Here is a 22,853-nt window from a genome sequence, read left to right as displayed (position 1 = left end):
AACAAATGTAAAATCTTTTATCTTTACTTACATAAGACGTCGAGCGTGATCGAAGTACTTTGAAACTCCTGCTTATTGAGCTTGGCGGTGCAGCTGAGTTGTGCGCCCTGGTTCTTGCGACTTACGATGATCGTACCGATGATCTCGGTGTACCATAACGTGTCACTGTTCTGTGTGTGGATCAGTTTATTAGAAATTTTATCCAAACCTTTCCAGAACATCTCTGGTGGTGTGGGGCAGGAAGTGCGGAATTTACACTTTGCAGTGAAAGCCTTTCCATCCACCTGAATACTGTCTGCTGTTATAATAGGATGTGTGGGATTTACTGGGAAAAAAGAATAGATGGATAAGAAGACAAGAGTTCACAGCACAGAACTCACACAGGAGACCTGATGAAATATCTGGATCACAATGTTGTGTTTAAGGCTGTATTATTATCGTTTTTTCTTAAATAAGGAGGACAATGTAGGATGACTCGAAACTCACAAGACAGCAAACAAATACTATTGTGGCAATGACAGCAATGTCAGTGACTTCTTTTTGTTTTTCTCTCCCACGTATGGTTAGTATGTGGAGAATATTTATACAGAACAAAAGTATATTAATCATAAAAATTGACAATGCATTTCAGTTACTCTCTTTATTATCTGTGTAAACAGGTTCCGACTTAAAGGAATGGATTTGTGTAAACAACTCAAGACAAAACAGTGAGAACTGAAGGAGAACTGAAGGATGTTGAGATTTGGATCTTTCTGTAAAGAAAAGATCTTGAACCAGATCAGAAGTTGCTCTGTGGACCAGCATGGCTCTGTCGGTTTTCTATAAATTCTACATTCCGGCATTAAAACGAGACTTGGACATCTACAGCAAAATAATTGATGCTTTGTTCACCTGACAATTCCTACCAGCTTAGTTTTCCCTATTATACGATGCCTACTAACAAGCTGTGAAGTCAGCCACTGGCAGTGTAACACACTTCAGGGAAAACAATCTGAACAATCCTCCTTCTTCTACATACACAAGCTCACAAATGGCCGTAACCTGCTAGATTCTTCACTGTTTGCCTTGAAATGTCGTCCAAAATGTCTTGAAACATTAGGAAACTTTTGATTGGACCACAGAACACCACAGAAAATGTTAAACTTCTTAAGCTACCAACTATGCAATGTGCCAAAAAAAAGGCTTTTTAAATAATAAATGAAATAATTTTCCATGTACTGTAAATTAAAAAACGTGGATTTACAGCATAACGACACTAAGCTCAACTGGTGTGATACGATTTGCTATTACATCAAACTGAACATCAGTAGTCTCAGATACATTTGTCATTTTCTTAAAAAACTGGCTCGTAGATCCTTTTGAGTATTCTGAAGAATGGATATCAGGAGATTTTTTTTTTTTTGGGGGGGGGTCACACTTCTTAATCCCTGGCAGTCGTTTTCTTTTACATTTAATTTAGGTTGGAATATATATACAGTAGATCCTATATATTAGAAGAGTACCACCATGTCACTACTTCTGGTTACAGTATCCCCTCACAGTATATAGTATTTTAAGTCAATACTCACAAATGTTTATTTTAGTGGTATGGTATTCAAATCCATCATGACTTCCATCAGGTTTAAAGACCCATACGTACAGATCAATTTCGCCGTCTTCCTTCTGGACATTGTTTATCCTTAAACTGCAGTCTCCCTTTTTGGCGTCACCCGGGACTGATGTTCTTCCTTTAAATTCTTCGAGTATGTGACTCTGGACATTGGAGTACACAACTGGGGAGCTAAAGGTTTTATACTTATACCAGTTGACTTTACTGTACGGGATCGTGCTGCATGGCACTAACACACAGCTGTCCCTGATGGCTGTGACTGTTTTGGGTACACTGGCTTGCCAGCAATGACACACATGGCCTAACAGAGAAACTGAGAAGAGAGAAGAAAGAGCGTTTGTTTCTTCTTGCTAAGATTTAACATTTTCTGAGCATTTGATAAAAGAGGAGATATTGTCCTGATCATGACATGACATCATACTCTGGATATAGAAGTGTAGAAGCTTTTAAGTGTAGTGTGTATAAAATTATGCAAATAAAATTCAGCAGCTTGAGGTAATGTTCACAGATGTGAGTATTTCTATAGCAGGTGATTTCCTGGGATTTTCTCACACAACAATCTCTAGAGTTTACTCAGAATGGTGCTTTACAGCCTTATTAAAAATAACCTCATTTCACCCGAATTGTATAGAGATTTCTTGTGGATTGAAAAGCAGAATTTCTTGTTTTCTGAAAACGTTCAATGTTTTATTTTAACCAACAGGGCAACAAAGGCATTACATCCATTTTATTTTTCTCATTGTAGATTAGAAATGGTTGTACAAAGCAGCACTATCAGAGCACAGGTGTTTAGAAAATAATCTAAAGCTATAATGAGATACCAGCATATAGATGAAATAAATATCAGCTGTCATTTAATTTAAAGCATATTGTCACGGTGTGACACATTGAGACAAAGGCGAGAGGGATCCAAATGCAGTAAGTAATCCGTTTAATGAGCAAACACAGAAGACCAGGCAGATAAACACAAGGCAGAACACTCAACCGAGAGCAGAGAGCCCAACACCAACAACTGGGAAGTGAACAGACAGAGTAAATATAGTAGACAGGAGCCAATCACAAAGCAGAGACGATTAGAGACAAAGACAAGACACCTGGGGAAGAGATGGAATGTAATTAGTGCCCATGGTGAGCAATGAGTGGGCGGAGCAAACAATTAACATCAGGGAGAGACGGCAGACAGAAACAAGGGGAAAACACAGACAGACACGTTACACATATCGAGAACATGAAAAGAGCAGGAGTCGAATGATTAGTTCTGCTTTTTGGACTTTTTCTTAATATAAAACTAAAAACTTCAGAACAGATCAGAGAAAGTATCAGAAGACATGGCCATTTCTGTCCGCAGTATCATTTATTAAAAGCTCATTAATTTGTTTAAAGATGGTCCCAATTATTACAAGCAATGTGAGAGAAGGCCTTAAGAACTGAATTCCCTCATGACCCTTTGTCCAATTTACTCTATAGATTAGACAATTTATTTGAAAGATTTATTTTTATTAATAAATGACAATAATAATAATAATAATAATAATAATAATAATAATAATAATAATAATAATAATAAATACTAGTAATAATTACTTATTATATAATAACAATTATTATTATTATATAAATGAATGTTATATTAATATATTGTATATTATTATGTGAATATTATATTATATATTATCCTTGTATAATAATAATTATACATTATAAATGATTGAAGATTATTAATTGTATGTAGAGCTTTTATTCAAGCCAAAAAAACTAAAATCCTGATTTTGTGGGTAATTTATTCTATGATTAGATTAATTCAAATAAAATTACATTTTTATAGCACATTTAATTATGGACATTGTCTCAAATCACAATGTGTTGATTAAAAAAATCCTAAAAAAAAAAAACTTGATTGCAAGTAAATTGATGTGAATGCCAAAAATGTTATAATATAATATAATATAATATAATATAATATAATATAATATAATATACGGATAAGCAGTAGAAGATGGATGGAAGGATGGATGGATAATATAATATAATAATTCAATTGATTGATTGATTTTTCCTTGAATAGATATGCTATTGACAATGTGCATTTTATGCGCACATAAAATTGGCATCATATCCTTTATAAGTAGATGAGTCGCTGCGATTCAGACTTATCACCATTTTACGCTATGACATTAATTGTATAACTTTAGTGTAGCTACTTTACCTGCAGTGAAGAGTTGGAGTGTCCCAAACCTATCCATTACAGAGTCTGGAAGAAATAAAGGCATATGTCACACATGGAAAGAAGACAGATAACAACATGAGCAAATATAGTGTAGAATGTAAAGACTTCAAACTACAAACTATTTTGGTCTTGCAATCCATTTAAGAGTTTAGATAAGAAAAAACTCAGTGGATAATCCTACCTGGATAATTTTGATCTAAATATATATATTAAAAAAAATAATTAATCAAACCCTAATCTATATCTTCTTGCTCATCCCAGGACCTTTATTCGCTTCTCATGAACATCCTTTATACATTGTTTTTTCGCTTCTAGGTTTATACACTGCAATGACTTTTACCGCTCATGATACTGCAGCACCCAGGAGACGCCCAGGATGTGAATAACTAAATAAATGAAGTGAAACTGTAAAAGGACCACAGTCACTCAGACCAGATTCACCAAACTGAATGAAAGAGTGATGGGAAGTATAAAGAAGATTTGCAGTTGGGTTATTGTCTGTTTGTGGTGGCACTTTTGCACTTTTTAAGTCAAGGGTGTGAAGAAACAAATAGTTCAGCACATTTGTCATGAGGCTTCACCACATGTTGGTGGTCTGCACTAAGCTTGCAGTTTATTGGTTACTAGATAACAAGAAAGTCTATAAGACGGGTTTGAGCAGCCGGTTTGATGAATAATTTCATCCTTACATCACGATCATTGATGTTTTAAGGCTGTAGTGATTAAATAATTCTGCACATACAATGTGTAACGTTGCAATACAATGATGATAATTATTTTCTCCCTTTCTCCTCTAAAGACCTTTTTTCTGCCAAACAGTCTTCAAGGTTTCTGTTCCACAAACCAGATCAGAGAAACTTCCTCATTTCATTGAAATCTTATAACTGAAACGAAGAAAACAGACATGGTTGCATGTGTGGGCTGATTTTATGCATTTGTACAGTATGTTTACTGTGTCATAGGAACCTCAGAGACTAAATTTATTGCAGTAATGTGGCTCTTGGTCACTGTCTGTGTGTGTGTGTGTGTGTGTGTGTGTGTGTGTGTGTGTGTGTGTGTGTGTGTGTGTGTGCGTGTGTGTGCGTGTGTGTGCGTGTGTGTGCGTGTGTGCGCCTGTGTTTGTGTGTAAGTGTGTGTGTTTGTGTATGTTTGTATGTGTGTGTATGTGTGTGTTTGTGTGTGTGTTTGTGCATGTGTGTGTATGTGTGCGTGCGTGCGTGCGTGTGTGTGTGTGCGTCTGCGTGTGTATGTGTGTGTGTGTGCATGTGTGTGTGTTTGTGTGTGTGCATGCGTGCGTGCGTCTGTGTGTGTGCGTGCGTCTGCGTGTGTATGTGTGTGCGTGTGTGTGTGTGCATGTGTGTGTGTTTGTGTGTGTGTGCGTGCGTGTGTGCGTGCGTGCGTGTGTGTGTGTGCGTGTGCGTGTGCGTGTGCGTGTGTGTGTGTGTGTGTGTGTGTGGTTTCCACCTCGTTCATCTTTAAACAATAAGAATATTCCGAGGATCTATTACCCCTTTAACTGCCCCAGACGTAAAATAAACCCTCCCTATAGTTTCCATAATCATGTTTGATTGTTCACCGGCTGCCTTGGTGAGAAACATCACACACACACACATAAACACACACACACACACACACACACACACACACACACACACACATTGTTGATAACAATTTAGTAACTTCACAACATTGCCATTTTTATCTGCGGATTCCTTGTGCGCGCTGCAGCGTCGAGCATCACCATAGTTACGCAGACAGGTGCCAACATCGCACCTTCTCGTTGGTTCCTTCCCGCATACCTTAAAATATAAGGACACCCGATTCGTTCACGGGTTTGTTGCTATGTTGACTGCATTCTCACGATAAGTTGCGACCTTGAGATTAAAACTTCTAATGGCTGCCGGTGTTTTGGATAAAAAACAGGTGAGAGAATCGGGTAACATGTATTTTAATAACTAATCATTTAATAATTATTTGCATAGTCAACATTTAACTGTTAGATTCTAAACTAACTGAATCCCAGAGACTGTTTTCATGGAAACCTACTTAATTATTGTGGTTAATTAATTAACACCAGATAATTCTGTAAAACGTTTATACAAAAGTTTACAAAACAAACTACTAATATAATGTTGGACTAAAGTGTCAAATAAAAATGACACCTAAGTGTAATTACACCAATAAGTTAACCCCTTTAAGCATTGTCCCCCTTTTGCAGGTTTTTCGCCTACATGACCTACCCAACAAAAAGTGGTACAGCTCCCACATACTTTGACACACAGGGGTGAGCCTGGTCTCATTGGAAAGAAGAGATTCTCTAGTTTCAGAAACTAGTTTCAGATTGATTCTAGGCCTTACTGGCAAGTTACAGGGGTTTGAATGCAGGTTTTCATTTCCGCCTGGGTTGTTTACCTGATAAACTGATTAATCTTATTTTTCTGGAACATGTTAGGGACCAAATAACAACTGAGAGTCATAGCCACATGTCTTGGCTTTCACCAAAAAAAATTCAAGTCAAAAGACCCAAAAATGGATTTTATATGAATATTTTTCTACGGACATGGTCGTCTGGTGCAGCGTTTTTGTGAACTTGTTTACTATATAACTTTGAAATAAAAGGCTGCATGCTCAGTCTGACAAGCCATAAATAAGCCTAGACTCTCTCTCTATCACTCTGGTGTGAAAACAGGCCTGTAACTTGACACCCTGAGCTGTGAGAGGGACAAAAGGTCAGGGATTACGCAAGAATTCTGCGCATCCAGTTCACGCAGACACAGGCAAAGAACATAAGGCATGCCGCATAGCGCTGGAATCGTCTGCTTATTGGCTAAACAGCTGTATAGGTCCAGCCCATTTCATTACTATTGGAAGGAGTAATTGTCAGTCAAAGGCGGGTTCCCAAAAATGAGGTCATGCCATCATTGGCTTCCCAGCCGTCTATCTCTGCCATACAAGCACCGATTGGCTCAAATGAGGGCTTATTTGATTCGTTAGGAATTTTTGAATATCCCAATTAGGAGTTAGAGCGGCAAAACGAGATGATGGCGCACTTCTGTTTCCAGTTTTCAGAACACTAACGGAATATTTGCGGCGCGACCAGAGCGTCTTGGATTAAAAGGCTTACAGATTTCAATTCCTTGGACCTGTGTGGATTTTTGTGGATCATTTGTGTTGGAATATATTACCCCAGTGAAGAAAGAGACGCGTCTAAAGGTAAGGGAAAAACGGGTCTAGCGCCACCTAGGTCACTTTTGTCCAAAAAATTTTTCTAATTGTATGAAGGCTGTGAATCATATTGTACTTTGTGTGTGGGCTTAAAAAATTATTGAGAGTATAAACTTTACTAGGTAAATAGGTTTTTTCGTGTTTTTGGAGGATTTGATGCTTTTAAAGTTGAATTGAAGCTTGTTTCTGGGTCATCCCCTAGTGGTCACTTTGACCCGTTGTTAATAATATTTACTATTAATAGACTTATTATACTAAATTGCTATTACCAAGTCAGCATTAGTATTGATTTTAATTCGATTTTAAAGCCTATAGCATAGTGATTAAAGATAAACGTGTTTATTTAGACATCCGTCTGTGGATTTATGCAGCTATAATTAGTTTATAAAAATGGTTTTAATAAACACGAGCAATGAAAAACTCTTTATAAACAAATACCAGTTATACGAGATTAAGAATGCTGATGTTCTTCAAGTCAGTCTGGACATATTTACATGGATAACAGTGGAGGGATTAAATCGAACCCATCGTGCATTGGTTACTTTTGATTATTATGATTAACATATACCTTTTGTAATCTAATATATTCTATACTTTTCATAGAGTGCTGCTTTTTTCTGTTTGGGTTTTAGTGTTTCAAACACTAAGCTACACTTTGAATACTTCAAACCCTCAATTCAGACAAATAAAAGACAACTAAACAAGAAATAAAAATATATACATGGGAAATTTTAGTCCTTCTCATTGGTATATAAAGGATATTTATTCTTAACTAATGACTCAAGAATCCTGAAGCAAGCCACGTCCCCGTTCCCGTCAGTGGACAGAGGAATGACGTAAACACATCCAAATACCTTGGAGAAATTCCTCCGTCTGACGCTTCAACTGTCCCGAACGTCCTCGTTCCCAAATTCCCCCACAATCCTCCACACATCCTCTCAACAAACCCTCTGCAGTATCCAACAATAAAGCTGTTATCTAATCTAAGGAAGAAATCTCTCTCTCTCTGATTGATACACGATTCTTTACTAGAGAAACTACAGTTTGACCTGATATAACTCATACAACATTATGTACAACTGTAGAAGTACTAAACAAAATATTATCTTTTTTTTTTTTTTTTTTGATCCCTGATTCGTAGAATTGGTAGTGTTACAACTCTCCCCGTGTTACAATTATACCCAGTCTCCCCCACAAATGTAAACATAAACAAAAATCATTAAATCTTATCATTTTCGTGTAAGAAGGGCTCTACACTAACATAAACCACCCATCATAGCGTCATCTTCCTCGATGCTTTTCTAAAGTCACAGCATTGTGAAAAAATGGGATTATCTTGTTTAAAATTTGAGATACTTATTATGACGGTGGAGATTTTCAGCTCTGATGTTGTTTTTAATCCCACAAATCATCCCCCATTCCAAACACATGCGTTCTAGGCTGACGGGCATCTCAAAAATTGTCTGCATCATGTTAATGAGTGTGTGTGCAATTGTGTTGGCACCCTGAGAGTCCCATGGAACAGACACCAGGTTCCCTGTGTAGGAGAGAGAGAGAAAATGGATCGGTGTATGAAAATGTGTTTTATAGAATCTATTTATCTTGATACGATCTTTAATCTTCAACAGCATGAAGTACAGAGAGCAGAGACGTTTCTCCGGACATCCACATCACAGTCTCATCTCGGATATCTTCACGGCTCTGATCAAAAACCGACTCAACTGCAGGTTCACATATGCACCAAAATGACTATATTACAATTACACTTATTACAATTAGCATCAACCTATTTGCGTATCATTTTGTCGCAACTATCAAACTTTCTAAACACATGATGCAGATGACAACTAAACACAGAACAAAAAACTTAAAATGCTTCTTTTATTTGGAAATTGTGTTACAGCGAGTGGCTGGACCATTCGTCATCCGAAAATATCCTCCGAGTTCTCATCTGCCTGAGATTGTTAATAAGAGAGCCTCATTACCAGGTACCGGTCTTTCTTTTGGCAGGAGCACTGTGTTATCATTTTAGACTGAAGTTAATAAAAAATACTGTTAAAAATAAAAAGTTAGCAAAGTGATTTCGTTGGCTAATGAGTCCTGTGAGGTAGTTGTGGAAACCAGGCCAAAACGTCAGGTATATACAGTATAACATAGACGTCTTAGGACTAAAATATTGAATTAATTTTTAAATGAAACTTTTTGTATTATGTTTGTCATGTTCTGTAACGCTGCTTTTAGACAACGTCCATCGTTAAAAGTGCTACGCAAATAAAATTGAGTGTAACTGAGCTAAAATATCACATTACTATTAGCATCAACCAAATCATGTTAAAATTTTGCATCAGTTTTAGTGTTTCGTTTTCTGCAAACTGTAGAATGTGTGTTTGTCTCACTTTTGTCTTCACACTTTTTTTTTCCTACGTCAGTCTCACTTTAGTATTGCAGTTAATCACCCGTGCTGATAGACTGGAAATGGTTTCAGAAAAAATGACACTTCCAACACCTCGAAACTGTGTGTAAAGGTCAGGAAGTGTCTTGAGGTTGGAGCTGGAAGAAAGCTAATAAAGAAAAATTACACCAGATGTTTTTTCAATCAGAATTATTTTATCGTAGATACAACAATAAAAGCTTCTTGACTTGACTTGAGATCGTGTATCAACATAAAGACGATTGTAGATACGAACTTCCACATCGATATAGAATTACTTTTAATAATTGCTAAATGAATAAATTAAGGTTGATTTTTGTCCTTTCTTGGTTTAGAAAGTGTTTCATGAGCTCCATGGATTAATTCACCTTATAAAGGTAAGGACTGAGATGAAATAATAAGCTATACTCTTAAACATAAGAAATAAAAATGGTTCCCTTTCAAGGGAACTCGACGCTGCGTCAGTGCTGACGCTATGGGAATGCTTCTTTGAGGAAGTTGTGTCTGAAGCTCTGTGTGCACACATGCCATTTAATGGCTCGGAAAGGACACGTGACGGAGTAATTACTCGCCAGTAAGTCCATATAAGGGCATCTACGTCACGCTGCTCCAGCTTTCTTTGTGTGTTTGTTGTTTGTCTGTCTGTCAAGTGCAGGGAAAGAAAAAAAATAGGGAAAGACTAGGCAAAATGTTGCAGTCTAAGCACTTTAAGAGATGCGTGCATCCGTGCCCCTGCTTTATCACGGGGGGCGACGCGCATTCTCTTTGTGTGGTGTGTTTGGGAGAGGAGCATGCCCGGTCGGCTCTCGAGGGAGCTGGCTGCTTGCATTGTGAGGGATTCCCTCTCCGCACGCTCCGATCCCGCCTGGCTGTATTTTCAGCTTCGGCTGCGCCTCTTGGTTCTGGTCCTGCGTCTGCCGAGGCAGCGCGGCAGCTTCAATCATGGGGTTCCCAGGTTGAGTTATTTTGCGTGTATTTTCTACAGCCATGTCAGACTATTCAGCCATTATGGGGCTTGAAGACCATGGGAAGACGCTGGCAAGTTATCTCTCCCCTGCATCGCCCGCATGGAGGAAACCTGCCCTTCCATCCAAGCCATGTAAGACCACTTCGGCCATTGTGGGTAAGGCCTATGAGGCAGTGGGTCAAGCGGGTGCGGCGCTGCACACCATGGCCGTCTTGCAGGACTACCAGGCTGATCTGCTAGCAGAGCTGGATGGCGGTGAAGGGCTGGGACCTCAGGCGGTGTCCGAGCTTTGCCGTGCCACTGATCTCGTGTTCCGTGCCACGAAGCAGACGGCCGCTCTATAGGCCGTACTGTGGCTGTGCTGGTTGCCACGGAGAGGCACTTGTGGCTTAACTTGATGGGCACAAGGGAGAGGGATAAGTACTTTCTTCTGGACGCCCCAGTTTCACCTCAGGATTTTCTCCGTCTCTTCCCTTCATTGAGGCTGGCTGTGTGCCTGAGTATGTGGATGAATCTTGCATAGCAGAAGGTGCAAACAATGAGCGGAAGGAAGTATAGAACGAGGCATAGCTCCAGGCGCATGGGTAATACTACATCCAGCTGGGATTGAGTAAAGTTGTTGTAGCAGTCATGGCCCTGACTGTCTACCCCGGTCAGGTGATCCACAATGTATACAAAGCACAGATGGGTTGATGTAGTGATCCAGACAAAGATGCTGCAGATGACTCCATATAAAGGCTTCTGGGGGATCTTGTACTTGACCGGGAATGCCACACATAAGTAGCGGTCTACGCTAACAGCCATCAGCAGCAGCGAGCTCGTGTAGATGGTAGAGAAGAATATGAAGGTAGTGAGGGGACACAGGTAACCAGGAAGGAGCCAGGGCATTTCAGATGCTGCCTCGTACATCTTGAATGGCAGGAAGAGCAGAAAAAGAAGGTCAGAAGAATTTTTGTTAATAATCACACATTCAGCACCCAGCCTTGGGTTACTCAAGTCTGGATCTGTTTTTGAAAGCCCAGTTGAGACCGAGGGTGAGCTAAAAATGCTACGGTGCCTTGCATAAGTATTCTTAAGTCCTGTTCCTGAAAGATCTCTTGGAGAACGTGACTAAACAAACAGCATCCTGAAGACCAAACAGATATCAAAACTATTCCAGAACAAAGTTCAGGGACAAGTCAGAATAAATGTCCTAATCAATGAACATTGCACTGAAAACGAATAAAATAGAGCACAACAGCGCCACCGCGTGGAGGAGAGTGTTCTATGATGAAAAAGGTCAATGATGAAAAGAGACGATAAAAGTAAGTGAAAGTAATTTTTACATAATGTGTTTAAAGGTGTTTCATCAAGTTCGGGTATGTTTTAACAAACTTCCAGGAACAGGCATATTTATATTGTGATCACATGACACTTGACACATTCATCTAAATTAGGGCTAAATAAACAACAACAAAAAAAAACATTCTAAATAAAATTTAAAAATCGGAAATAATTTGGCAAACTATACTGATCTTTCCTTTCACTTAAATCATGTGCAATTTTGAGTAGTAAAAAATACAGGTATGTTTATTTCATTTCCATGTTGTAACACAATACGCTTTATTATACATATATAAAATGATAAATATTTTCTTTAACAAATTCTATCAATTTTATGTCTGACCTTTGACCATAAATGTTTTATTATTTTGTTAATGTGTTTATATTTACAGAAATCCTTTTAAAACAAATTCTTATGCTTTAATTTACTGTCATGTGATCAGATTGATGTTACATCCTCTCCCACAACCAGAAAAACCCCAAGCAAATGAACTCAAAACAACTTAAGAAGTCATGGAGCAGTCACGAAGACTATGTGTATGGTTATTTTTTTTTTTTTTTTTTTTTTACTTGTCTACGCTGTTTCTTCCATTATCAAAAACTTGAGGAGAATCTACAGTACATTAAAAGCTCTGTTTCTTTTCATTTCAGGATCAGTTGATGAATTTCTTCTTGACATCTCCAGATATTGCGCTAATTAATCATGGAAAAATTATTTTTTGTTTATCCTAATCATATTTTAAGTAATTGAAGAGTCAGAGAAGCCAAGCTAAACATGCAGACGTGTCCAATATATTTATCTTTCTTAAAACTAAATCTTTGCTTTATTGCATAACTTTTTTTTTCTTTTTTATATATCCAACTATATCACATTTAGACCCAAATATTAGGCGGTATTTCACTTAACATTTACAGTCATTTTTAAGTCAGTGTTTACAGCAATTATTAGCAATTCTTTATTTGCACTGTTATGTTTTGTGTATGTTTCCTAGAAGGAGCCAATAGAAATGGTTCGAACTGGCCGACATAAATAACATCATTTCAGCTTGTTCCTTAAGTTGAATAGTTTATTACATTTTACTAGTATACTAGTTTACTAATAGTAAACCTTGAGACTTAAAAGACTTAAACCTTAACAATAAAAAAAGAGAGAGAGAGAGAATACTTACATTAAAGCCAGATATATGAAATGATACAGATGAATCTTTATCTTTTCACCTCCGTTGCTCCCAAATTGGTCCGAATTCCTCAAATAAATGCATTGTAACCCAAATCCATTGCACTTGCTTGAGTAGAAGTTAAATATTTTATTAGTAAACTAGTATTTCTCTAGATTCTTTCACATCCTCAGTCTGAACTGCTTCTTGCTAAATCCTCCCAAGATATACTGCACTATTTCCTTCTGTCTAACTAATGAACACAAATAAATGTGGCTTGTAAACCTTGGGTGAGTTTATGACAAGGCAAGGCCATCTGTTTGTATTGGAGTATGCGTAGAGCAGCCACTATTTTATAATCCTCTCTGACCTTGTGGTGCCTGTTTATATAAGGAGCTACATATTAGATTAAACAAGGAAAAGCTACTAATCTAAACCGTTCCGGCTTTGTGAGTTTACGCCACTCTAAACGCTCTTAACCAAAAGATCTCCTTTATAGCTTTAATCCCATGTTGTTTTAATCCCATTTCCATCATTCAAATAACACAGATAAGACGTATTCATTTTAGCATTTCATATTTATTTTAGAACAAGAAAATACATAATTTAAGCAATCCTTTGTATATAAAAATAGGTACATAATCAAAAGTATAAATTTGAAGCATAGCTAGATTTGTAAAGTTTGTCGCAAGAAACTTTGATGTTGGCTTTGACGGTGCAAGTATTCACAAAGGCCGGTGCTTTTTGGAGGCGAGTGGACATAAGGGTCAGTGTTAGTTTTGGAAGCAAGAACCCAGAAAGCTAGGGTGAGAAAACATTTGGAGGTAAGTGGAGACGAGCATGTGATGTGACGTCATCCGAATACTCTTGAGGAAGTTTCCCACATTGGGCTGAGTGTTTTGATATGTCACAAGTCCATGTTGTACAAATTTTTTAATTTTCACGTGACGTCACATTTGGAGGTAAGTGGAGACGCGCATGTGATGTGACGTCATCAGAATACCCGTGAGGAAATTCCGATCATTGTTCTGAGTGTTTTGACATGTCACATGTCCATGTTGTAAAAAGTTTTTTGATTTGCATATTTTGGGGGCGGGGCTGCGGGACAACCGGAAGGCCAGTCGGTACACCAATTTAAAACTTTGTTCAGAGTATCACCCTAAAGGAGCTGGCCAAGTTTGGTGTAGATAGTTCGAAAGCTTGCTGAGTTATAAACCTCCAAAATTTATAATGGGAGTCTATGGGGGAAAAAGGCCATTTTGAGACGCGGTACCGGAAGTACCGGTACTCGAATCGCTTAGAAAAGTAAGAGCAACAAACTTCAGACCAGGGTCTACAACATAGGGTGCTCGAAAGCCATAGGAGGAGTTACTCTTGATAAATTTTTGTCTAAGCTTAAATAGGAAAACAGAATGTTGGCTTCTACAAAGCGACATAATAAATAATCAGAGCAGAAATGTTTAAATGACCATCACATCAATGCACAAAACTTTCTTTTACGTTGAATGCGTCGCCATCTCGATTCCTCTTGATTCAGGGCCTTTTGTCATAATTCTCATAGATACAAGACTCTGCATCCTATCAAACAAAGAAACAACAGAATTGTTTTTATTTTAAATGTGTGTTTTACTGTTTTACTAAAACCAGTATAATGCATGAAGGGTTGTACTAAAAGTACAATTAAGGATATTCACAGTATTGCATTATTGATATTTTTTCTGATTTAAATGGTAAACGTGTGATTCATGAAAATCCATCTGCATGGTGGATTTTAGGTGATTTTTGCAGCAAACCATTAGGGGAAAAAAAAATTATTGAAGGGAAAAAGAAGGCATATGTTTGATGAGAACTGGTGGAGTCATGTAAAGATGATTAAATACTTAATACAAATTGTATCCCACAAGCCTGATTAGAAGATTCTGGCAAATGAAAGGTGGTTAAACCTTAGTTACAATTTATTATTATTATTATCATTATCATTATTATTACATGTAACCTGTGACGTTACCTGTTCTTTACTCTTCTTTTCAAACTGCTCTGCGTTCACATACAGGTCTTCATCAAAACTTAACCTTTTGTTTTGGCTTATTTTAGCAGTCTGGACAGTGATGAGGTCTGTAGGTGGTTCTGCTCGGCGTCTAAATACACAAAATCACGCTCGTTAGAGATCTCTGATATTTATTTTCAGTTTTCTTCCAAAATGCAAATTTCAATAATTCAGTAATTGTGAGCCTGTTTTTTTTTCTTATACATATGATGCTGTTAATATAAAATATCAGATAGAGTCAACATTTACATATTTAAGTTCTGATTCAATTTGAGGTGTGAATTCTGTAAGACTCTTTGAGTTGAGTATTTACAAATCAGACACAGAAATAACCCAAATAAAATACTGCTCCTTTATTTAGCAATTAAGGCATCAGTTAATTAAAAAAAAAAAAAAATCCATTGTAGAAATGATGTTTGAAATAAAATATTTATTTAAAGAATGAGAGGTTAGTCAGAATATCAACCATCCATCCATTCGTCCATTTATCCATCCATACATCTATCCATCTTTTCAACTATCCATCATCCATCCATTCAACCAACCGACCATCAATACAATCAGCCGTCCATTCATCCATCCATCCATCCATCCAATGATACATAAAATATTTATTTAAAGAATGAGCGGTTAGTCAGAATATCATCCATCCATCCATTTGTCCATTTATCTTTTCAACTATCCATCATCCATCCATCTACTCAACCATCAACCAACCGACCATCAATACAATCAGCCGTCCGTCCATCCATCCATCCAACCAATGATACATCCAACCATTCATCCATCCATTCATCACTCCATCCAAAATGATACATCCATCTATCCATCCTTCCATTCATCCATTTTCTGTACTGTTCATACAAAGCCATCTTACAAAACTGTTCACATCCATTTTTCCTTAAACCAATGTAAAACCCTGTAACTTTGATTGTCTAAGTACTCAAAGTCGAATTCCATTTAAAATGCTTTAATCAGATCAAGATAAACTTTTTTTTTTCTTCAAATACAGTATACAAAACTTTACCTCTTTTTACAAATCATGATCACTGTCACAACTCCTAAGATTCCACACAGACAGGCTGCTCCAACCCCAGCCACCAGCACTAATGAATCAACCCCTTAAATCACAGGAAATAAACTTATTAACAAACATATCATTTGTCTATGTGACATCAATTGTGTTTGATTTCAAACCACATCAGACTTCATACGTTTGTCAATGTCTATTTGGTGAACTTTGCTCCCTGCGATGTTTGTTGCTGTGCATGTGATATTGCCCCCGTCGTCCCACTGTCCGGTCAACTCCGACACGGTCACACTATCAGTGAGCATGGTCGTGGTGTTCAAGGCAGGAGAAAGTGTACTGCTGCCATCTATGGTCCAAGAGATCTCAGCGTCTGGCTTGGCCACAGCTTTACACACACACTTTAGTAGTCTGTTCGACACGGAGCAAAACGACCCGAGCAAGATGGATGGAGGATCTGAGATGCCAGTGGGGAAAAAAGGATTGAAGAATGTTTGAGGAACGCTTTCAGTTAAATAAACATGCCAACTCAGCAGTTAGTCTGCAGCTAAATATATGCCAGTTTAAATTCTGAGAAGAGAAGTGGAAGTAAATTTTGAAGAACTGCCTAGTCAGTTTGTCTAGAATTTTAAAGTATAAGCTTATCTAGGTTACGCAGAAGGAAGCCAAAGATAAACATTGCATAAACAAATCAATGATGGTGAGTAATAGTGGTCAAATAACCATGTGTTACACCAGTGGTGAGCAGAGAAGTCCTACATGAGTGACAGAAATCTTCAGCATATCGACAGCAGATTAAAAGTCACAGTGACTGAGTAGACGAGCAGTGAGGACTAGAGAAGCAATTTTACATCCAACACTACTTTTATGCTGGAACGCCAACTAATATACTGTAGATATTTTCCACTAGACACTTCAACATCAAGATGACTTACAGTAGACAGTAAGCGATAGCTCCTTTGATTCACCGCGTCCTATGGAGTTAATGGCGATACAGGAAACATATGTGTTTCTCGTAACAATGTGCAGGACAACAGTTCTTCCGTTGTAGCGTTTTGTGGTGCTGTTCTGGTTGACGACCCACTCGTAGTCTGTGGGTGAAGGTTGCAATCGCTAGTACATGCAAGCGAGATACTTTGACCTTCGACCACAGTGTTCTTTCCTGTGAAATCTACTCTCACATCCGTCGGGGCATCTGATGAAATAGTATAATATAAAATATTTGTATAAATACAGATATTTATATATCATATAAAACACCTGGGAAACTTTTCCAGAAAGCACCACGTTTTTTAAGTTTAGAATTGACTTCAGCTGCAGCAGCTAAACATGTCAGTAACATAAACGGGAGTTAATTTGAGTAGTCGAGCTTACATTTATTGGCACAGCTTAGCAAAGAAAATCAGAAGCATGTTTATTCTTATAAAATCACGAAGCGCTGACACCGAAGATGCTGATACTATAGAAACACTTTTATAAGAAGGAGTTTGTTAATAAAATAATTAGAATAATCAGATTAACGTAGTGACTACTAACAAATCAGAGCGAATGCTGTTCTCTGCTTTCTGCTTCCTCTGTCGGCATCTCAGAACACAGAACATGTCGAGTCTTGTCTCAGATGGACTACAACAACAGAATTAGACCCTATTAACCTCGTCATCTGTATTCTGAGATGCTTTTCTGCTCACCAGGGTTGTGCTCACCAAGAGTGCTTATTTGTGTTAACATTGTTTTGTTTTGTTTTTTAAGCTCAAACCACTCTAGCTGTTTCCTCCTACCTTTTTCATCGGCAAGGCTTTTTCACTGTGGAGAAAATGAATTATTAATTACTAGCTCTGGATTTCCAGCTGCACACAGATGCCTATCCGGTTGTGCATGCTGAAAAGAGCTAGCAGAAGCAAAATGAGCTGAATATAGACTTTGAGTCTCTGCTTCCTAATTTAAACTGGGTAGAGTAACTAAGGTAACCAGATAGGGTTTTTGTTCTTTTGTGCTAAAGAGCAAATTAGCAAACACAACATGTCTTCACATGAGCCTGAGAAGGCAGTGAACATGATGCAGTATCTAACACAGAGTTCACTATTTTCTTTCTTATCAGATATCCAATAAATCCATCTTTCCATGTTGTCATAGTTTTCCAAATACACAATATATATCAGATTCTAACAGACACAAAAAATGCTTGTTTTTCATACACCTTTAGTGTTCAATCAAGCATCGCGTTAGTTCTGGCAGGCCACGTAGTCGAGCGTGCATCAGCTGTTAATCAGCCGTCCACGACGCGCACCAATCCGGTTACGACATCCATATTACCCGACCTGTTAAATTCCCATTCATTGAGCCGCTTTTAGCACGTCGCTGCTGCTGCGATTTAAACTCCCTCCTAGAACCCCGACCCCACCATGCCGGAACCTGTGTTCGTTGTACCAGTTTACATCTTAAATCTCCATATATTTTTCTCTCTGTCTCCCTCTCTCTCTAATTATTTCATTATTTATTTATCCATTTATTCATTTATTATTTGCTAAAATAAAGAAAAATAAAATAAAACTTTAGGCATGATTAATGGTTCTGTTATGGGGGGGAGGGGGGTGTCTATTTTATTTTCTAGTTGCTGCTCTCCCCGCTCAGTCCTTGCATGCGCACGGAACGGCGTGTGGATTCCTGCCCAGAACAGAACCATACCGCCAATACTAACTGTATGGTTACTAATAAATTCTCATTTGACAAAGTGGTCCTGACAGAATTGACATTTACATCATCTGTCAGACATCGTGAGGGTGAAGGGCCTTGCTCAGAACTTGCTCTGAACTCATGACCTTGCTCTAAACTCATGACCTTCCAATCAGCAGTCCAACACCTTAACTACCAAGCTAACATATACCCTGTTGCAACACTAGTCACCATGCTGCTGACTTTAACCCTCAATTAACCCACTTTTTTTTTTAAATGTTGTGTCATGTCAGCTCTCACAGAAAATCGGTCTAAATGTGTCTTATCCTGTGTTTACAATCTCATTCCATCTAAAACAATGATATACAGCACTGACACTGGAGACTCCTTCCCTAAATCCTACACGAGCGACAGAAAATGTCAGCATATCAACAGCAGATTAAACCCCACAGCGACCGAATAGACGAGCAGTGAGGACTAGAGAAGCAGTTTTACGTCCAACACTACTTTTACACTGGAGCATCAATTAATGCAGATATTTTCCACTAGACACTTCAACATCAAGACGACTTACAGTAGACAGTGAGCGGTAGCACCTTTGATTCACCGCGTCCTATGGAGTTAATGGCGATACAGGAAACATATGTGTTTCTCATAACATTGTTCAGGACAACATTTCTTCCGTTGTAGCGTTTTGTGTTGCTGTTCTGGTTGACGACCCACTCGTAGTCTGTTGGTGAAGGCTTGCAATCGCTGGTGCATGCAAGCGAGATACTTTGACCTTCGACCACAGTGTTCTTTCCTGTGAAATCTACTCTCACATCCGTCGGGGCATCTGATGAAATAGTATAATATAAAATATTTTTATAAATACAGATATTTATATATCATATAAAACAGCTGGGAAACCTTTCCAAAAAGTGGTAGATTTTTTCCAGGTTTAGAATGAACTTCAACTGTACCATCTAAACATGTCAGTAACATAATTAATAAAATCATGAAGTGCTGACACGGAAGACATCTTTGTTAAATCCTAAGAGCCTCTTTTACCCTATCAACAATTGCAGCCAATACAAATCCTTTAAGATCGGTGATACTATAGAAACTATTAATAAAATTCCGAATTATCAGAATCGAGATTAAAGTAGGGACTGGATAAATACACAGAGACACAATGCCATGTTAGGTCGTTGCCGCTCTGTGACACATCGTGTGGTTTAAAGAAATGGAATAGCAACAAGACGACTCGCAACATACATTGAGTGTTAGCAGATTCGATCGTGTCTGTAGAGGTGATGCAGTAAATGTCTCACTTCACATTAATGACAACGGTACTTCCTTTGTGGTGGACTGTGAAACTGTTTTTGGGCCAATTGTGTGTAGATGTCGCTGGTACATCTATGTGTACATCTATCTTGAGACCATCGACTGCAGTTCTATTTCCAGTGTAATCTATTCTCACAACCGTAGAAGCATCTGACATATATACATATGTGTGCCAGCAAAAGTCTCACTTTTCATACCCACTTTTCAGATATTTATGCCACACGTTTCAGATATTTATTTGTAAAAGAAAATTAGACACCGAGTATCATTTTCCTCCACTTTGTGCCATCACATAAAATATGGTCTATCACATAAAATACTAATATATACAATGCTTTGCAAAAGTATTCATACCCACTGTACTTTTTCACATTTTAACACTTTACAACCACAAACAAAAATGTATTTTATTAAGATTTTATATGATAGACCAACATATATATATATTGTATGTTTATAAGTGCAGCCTTATTTTTAATCATATAAGGCAATTCAGTCCTTAAATTTATAGACTTTATTTTTAGTGGAAATTCTTAACTTTGTTTTAATTCATCAATATTATAATATAATATATAATTTTATTATATAAATATAATATATAATATAATTCATAATGGAACAGTTTTATGTATGTCATTATATTGTTTTGGCTTGATAACAAAATATTTGATTAAATTTGACATATGCAACAATTCTTTGGACTGGTTTATGAATATTATCTCGCTCTTTCCCAGATACGGCTTATACTTTGATATTTATACCGCATATATTTATCAAGGAAAGAGCATACGTATAAAAATTCAAAACTAATATTCAATCAATTAGTCGTCATCCCTTAGAACTTCTGAGAAGTTGATAACAAATGTAAAATCTTTTATCTTTACTTACATAAGACGTCGAGCGTGATCGAAGTACTTTGATACTCCTGCTCTTTGAGCTTGGCGGTGCAGCTGAGTTGTGCGCCCTGGTTCTTGCGACTTACGATGATCGTACCGATGATCTCGGTGTACCATAACGTGTCACTGTTCTGTGTGTGGATCAGTTTATTAGAAATGTTATCCAGACCTTTCCAGAACATCTCTGGTGGTGTGGGGCAAGAAGTGTTGAATTTACACTTTGCAGTGAAAGCCTTTCCATCCACCTGAATACTGTCTGCAGTTATAATAGGATGTGTGGGATTCACTGGGAAAAAGAATAGATGGATAAGAAGACAAGAGTTCAGAGCACAGAACTCACACAGGAGACCTGATGAAATATATGGATCGCAATGTTGTGTTTAAGGCTTTAGACTGTATTATTATCATTTTTTTCTTAAATAAGGAGGACAATGTAGGATGACGCGAAACTCACAGGACAGCAAACAAATACTATTGTGGCAATGACAGCAATGTCAGTGACTTCTTTTTGTTTTTCTCTCCCACGTATGGTTAGTATGTGTAGAATATTTATACAGAACAAAAGTATATTAATCCTAATAATCGACAAGGTGTTTCAGTTACTCTCTTTTTTATCTGTGTAAACAGGTTCCGACTTAAAGGGATGAACAATCTGAACAATCCTCCTTCTTCTAAATACACAAGCTCACAAATGGCCGTAACCTGCTAGATGCTTCACTGTTTGCCTTGAAATGTCGTCCAAAATGTCTTGAAACATTAGGAAACTTTTGATTGGACCACAGAACACCACAGAAAATGTTAAACTTAAGCTACCAACTATGCAATGTGCCAAAAAAAAGGCTTTTAAATAATAAAACATGGATGTACAGCATAACGACACTAAACTCAACTGGTGTGATACGATTTGCTATTACATCAAACTGAACATCAGTAGTCTCAGATACATTTGTCATTTTATTAAAAAAACTGGCTCGTAGATTCTTTTGAGTATCCTGAAGAATGGATATCTGGAGATTTAATTTTTTTTTTTGGGAGGGTCACACTTATTAATCCCTGACAGGATTTTTTTTTCTTTTACATTTAATTGAGGTTGGAATCCTATATATTAGAAGAGTACCACCATGTCACTACTTCTGGTTACAGTATCTCCTCACAGTATATAGTATTTTAAGTCAATACTCACAAATGTTTATTTTAGTAGTATGGTATTCAAATCCATCATGACTTCCATCAGGTTTAAAGACCCATACGTACAGATCAATTTCGCCGTCTTCCTTCTGGACATTGTTTATCCTTAAACTGCAGTCTCCCTTTTCCGCGTCACCCGGGACTGATGTTCTTCCTTTAAATTGATCAAGTATTTCACTCTGGACATTGGAGTACACAACTGGGTAGCCTACGGATTTATACTTATACCAGTCGACTTTACTGTACGGGATCGTGCTGCATGGCACTAACACACAGCTGTCCCTGATGGCTGTGACTGTTTTGGGTACACTGGCTTGCCAGCAATGACACACATGGCCTAACAGAGAAACTGAGAAGAGAGAAGAAAGAGCGTTTGTTTCTTCTTGCTAAGATTAAACATTTTCTGAACATTTGATAAAAGAGGAGATATTGTCCTGATCATGACATGACATCATACTCTGGATATAGAAGTGTAGAAGCTTTTAAGTGTAGTGTGTAGAAAATTATGCAAATAAAATTCAGCAGCTTGAGGTAATGTTCACAGATGTGAGTATTTCTATAGCAGGTGATTTCCTGGGATTTTCTCACACAACAATCTCTAGAGTTTACTCAGAATGGTGCTTTACAGCCTTATTAAAAATAAACTCATTTCACCCGAATTATATAAATTGTCGAGAGATTTCATGTGGATTGAAAATCAGAATTTCTTGTTTTCTGAAAACGTTCAATGTTTTATTTTAACCAACAGGGCAACAAA

At 37.6% G+C, this 22,853-nt stretch overlaps 3 protein-coding genes and 1 long non-coding RNA gene across 6 annotated transcripts in view; 1 reads left to right on the top strand and 3 right to left on the bottom strand.

The window, feature by feature from the left end:
* LOC125140264 overlaps positions 1 to 22,853 on the bottom strand; it is a 29,391-nt gene that overhangs the window by 5,354 nt on the left and 1,184 nt on the right. Inside the window, exons 1-4 of one of the 3 annotated variants that reach the window (XM_047808856.1) lie at positions 4,069 to 4,227; positions 3,816 to 3,860; positions 1,569 to 1,922; positions 32 to 325 (exon numbers count right to left, since the gene is read on the bottom strand). In XM_047808856.1, coding sequence (XP_047664812.1) covers positions 32 to 325; positions 1,569 to 1,922; positions 3,816 to 3,852 — 685 coding nt within the window. In that variant the 5' untranslated portion in view covers positions 3,853 to 3,860; positions 4,069 to 4,227. Of the gene's footprint in view, positions 1 to 31; positions 326 to 1,568; positions 1,923 to 3,815; positions 3,861 to 4,017; positions 4,228 to 22,853 lie in introns of those variants that run through there. The other 2 variants (XM_047808855.1, XM_047808857.1) reach the window with 2 other exon arrangements.
* On the top strand, positions 6,989 to 10,027 carry LOC125140265. Its single transcript, XR_007139552.1, has 3 exons — positions 6,989 to 7,049; positions 8,690 to 8,788; positions 8,965 to 10,027. It is a non-coding gene; the product is annotated as an uncharacterized LOC125140265 (long non-coding RNA).
* On the bottom strand, positions 10,910 to 11,849 carry LOC125140202 (free fatty acid receptor 2-like). Its single transcript, XM_047808371.1, has 2 exons — positions 11,834 to 11,849; positions 10,910 to 11,463 (listed from the first exon to the last, which is right to left on the bottom strand). Exons 1-2 carry the CDS (start codon positions 11,847 to 11,849, stop codon positions 10,910 to 10,912), a joined length of 570 nt encoding a protein of 189 aa, XP_047664327.1.
* The window catches only part of LOC113649768 (myelin-associated glycoprotein-like), a 10,433-nt gene continuing 1,078 nt past the window's right edge, over positions 13,499 to 22,853 (bottom strand). Inside the window, exons 3-9 of the mRNA XM_047808858.1 lie at positions 22,092 to 22,445; positions 20,901 to 21,194; positions 19,261 to 19,521; positions 16,201 to 16,470; positions 16,014 to 16,107; positions 14,948 to 15,077; positions 13,499 to 14,517 (exon numbers count right to left, since the gene is read on the bottom strand). Coding sequence (XP_047664814.1) covers positions 14,473 to 14,517; positions 14,948 to 15,077; positions 16,014 to 16,107; positions 16,201 to 16,470; positions 19,261 to 19,521; positions 20,901 to 21,194; positions 22,092 to 22,445 — 1,448 coding nt within the window. The 3' untranslated portion in view covers positions 13,499 to 14,472. The remainder of the gene's footprint in view (positions 14,518 to 14,947; positions 15,078 to 16,013; positions 16,108 to 16,200; positions 16,471 to 19,260; positions 19,522 to 20,900; positions 21,195 to 22,091; positions 22,446 to 22,853) is intronic.

Source organism: Tachysurus fulvidraco, chromosome 25 (assembly GCF_022655615.1).
Source record: "Tachysurus fulvidraco isolate hzauxx_2018 chromosome 25, HZAU_PFXX_2.0, whole genome shotgun sequence".
NCBI lineage: Eukaryota > Metazoa > Chordata > Actinopteri > Siluriformes > Bagridae > Tachysurus > Tachysurus fulvidraco.
This window is presented reverse-complemented; position numbering and strand designations above follow the sequence as displayed.